The 1,843-nt window shown below is 48.7% G+C and overlaps 1 protein-coding gene across 1 annotated transcript in view; it reads left to right on the forward strand.

Annotated features, from left to right (window-relative positions):
* Positions 1-184, forward strand: part of Pmar_PMAR009155 (hypothetical protein) — a gene marked incomplete at both ends in the record, with an annotated part of 1,877 nt that extends 1,693 nt beyond the window's left edge. Inside the window, one exon of the mRNA XM_002786286.1 lies at positions 134-184. Coding sequence (XP_002786332.1) covers positions 134-184 — 51 coding nt within the window. The remainder of the gene's footprint in view (positions 1-133) is intronic.
* Positions 185-1,843: the final 1,659 nt, after the last annotated feature.

A 1,843-nucleotide genomic window follows, 5' to 3' on the forward strand; every position in this document is an offset into this window, starting at 1 on the left:
GAGGCAATCGAAGTAATCGTCCCAGGTGTAGTTGGGGTTTCGAGGGCATAGTGTTTGGTTGGAGCATATGGGAGCCTCCTTGTCAACCCAGGGGTAGGTCATTTCCTTGTAAAACTCCAGATGGTTGGCCGAGGTGGTTGGACGCATAAAAGAAGCCGACACGACGGTGGGCAAGCAGAGGTAGGCGTAAATCCACATAGCGCACACTCGAGGGAGAACAACTGTCGACTTAGCAGTGTTAGTGGAAGCCAAGTTCTAAATGCGACTGATACAGTGAGACAGACGAGTCGTAGTGTGGATCTCACAATGTGGAAACTGATGTGAGTCCTACGACTCATAAAAGATGAGGCACAGACTTTCCGAGTTGGAAAGTCCAACTAGTCGAGCTGACCCTCTACCATTTCGATTCAGGAGTCCTGATTCTGAATCAGGATTGATTTCGAATTGCATCCCAACTATTGATAAGTACTGCATCATACAGTAGTGCAGAATAACAGCCTGTTGTTCACAAGCTGTGCCGATTCGGCACTGCCGAACCGTGTTGTTCGCGTTGTGCGGCCCGCACAAAATGTCGCGTGTGATTTAGTGAGCCGCGAATCGCGGATCGCGGCCCGCGATTCGAGATAGTGAAAGCCCCTCCGACTCGAGAGTGTGGGATTGGAGAACCGGGGCGCCATTCAGCGAAGGCTGGATTTCCAAGTGTGCGCGAGATTGCCAATCAAGCAACGTTCAACGTTGCCACTAGTCTCAGACTAGTAGTCTTATTGTCTAATCTGTAGATCGGCAATCGGGGAATCCATGACCTGCGAATGCGCCGAAGGTTCTATGTGGCAGGGACCGCATGGTGCGAATTAGGTCTTACTTGTTGCACACCGATACGGGCCCGGCACACATCCCCTGGGTCGGGTGGGTGTGGTTAAAGCGCATCAGGCCAGTGGTGCATTGCTGCTCCACATGGAAACAAGGAATTGTTAGGCTAAGTTCCGTGGGATGGCCGCACACATATCTTGCACGCATGTGTGCGTATGCACGTGCAGATTGTGTGCTCTTCGCGGTGCGTTCCAGGTTTGCATAGTCTCATTGATAGAGGTAACGTGCCTCAGTAACGTGAATGACATTCACGTTACTGAGGTGATTTCACTGCCGCAACGCTCCGCTAAGCTCTCAAAACTCAACTGTCTTCTGCATCTCTTTGAGACATGCCGAAACTAGGAGTCATCGGATTACGTTTGAATGTTTCCATGTTCACGCAACAGCCCTTCTGCCGATCTCGGCAGTTGACGGCAGTGCAGATGGCAGATGAGGTCCCAAATGGCAAGATACGGATGAGGTCCCAAATGGCAAGATACGGATGAAGTCCCAAATGGCAAGATATGGAAGAGGTCCCAAATGGCAAGATACAGATGAGGTCCCAAACGGCAAGATACTAATGAGATCATGATTACCTGGAAAAGAACTACACGTTTTCAATCTCGAATTCAGCAAATGAAAGAACAAATTAGAAAAATGAAATTTGATTTTAGTCGGATGAAAGGAGTTTTTCACCGAATGAAAGTCCAAATTCGTGGATGAAATTTATGAATTCGGAAACACAAGTTGAAATTCGTCAAACACAAGACCAATTTCGACCAATGAAAGCTCATTTTCATCACGTCTCGAAATGCACTATTCACACTACACGCACTTGCACCACATCTCGATATGCGCTATTCACACTCCACGAGGTGACAACTCGCACAATGTGCGAAGACTGCTCGAGGTACTTCTCAAATGTGAATAGTTATTGCACTGAGTGAGATTCACGGGTGATTCTCCGGGAAGTTGGGTCACATCGGTCCGTCGG

This window comes from Perkinsus marinus (genome assembly GCF_000006405.1).
Source record: "Perkinsus marinus ATCC 50983 genomic scaffold scf_1104296931628, whole genome shotgun sequence".
NCBI lineage: Eukaryota > Perkinsozoa > Perkinsida > Perkinsidae > Perkinsus > Perkinsus marinus.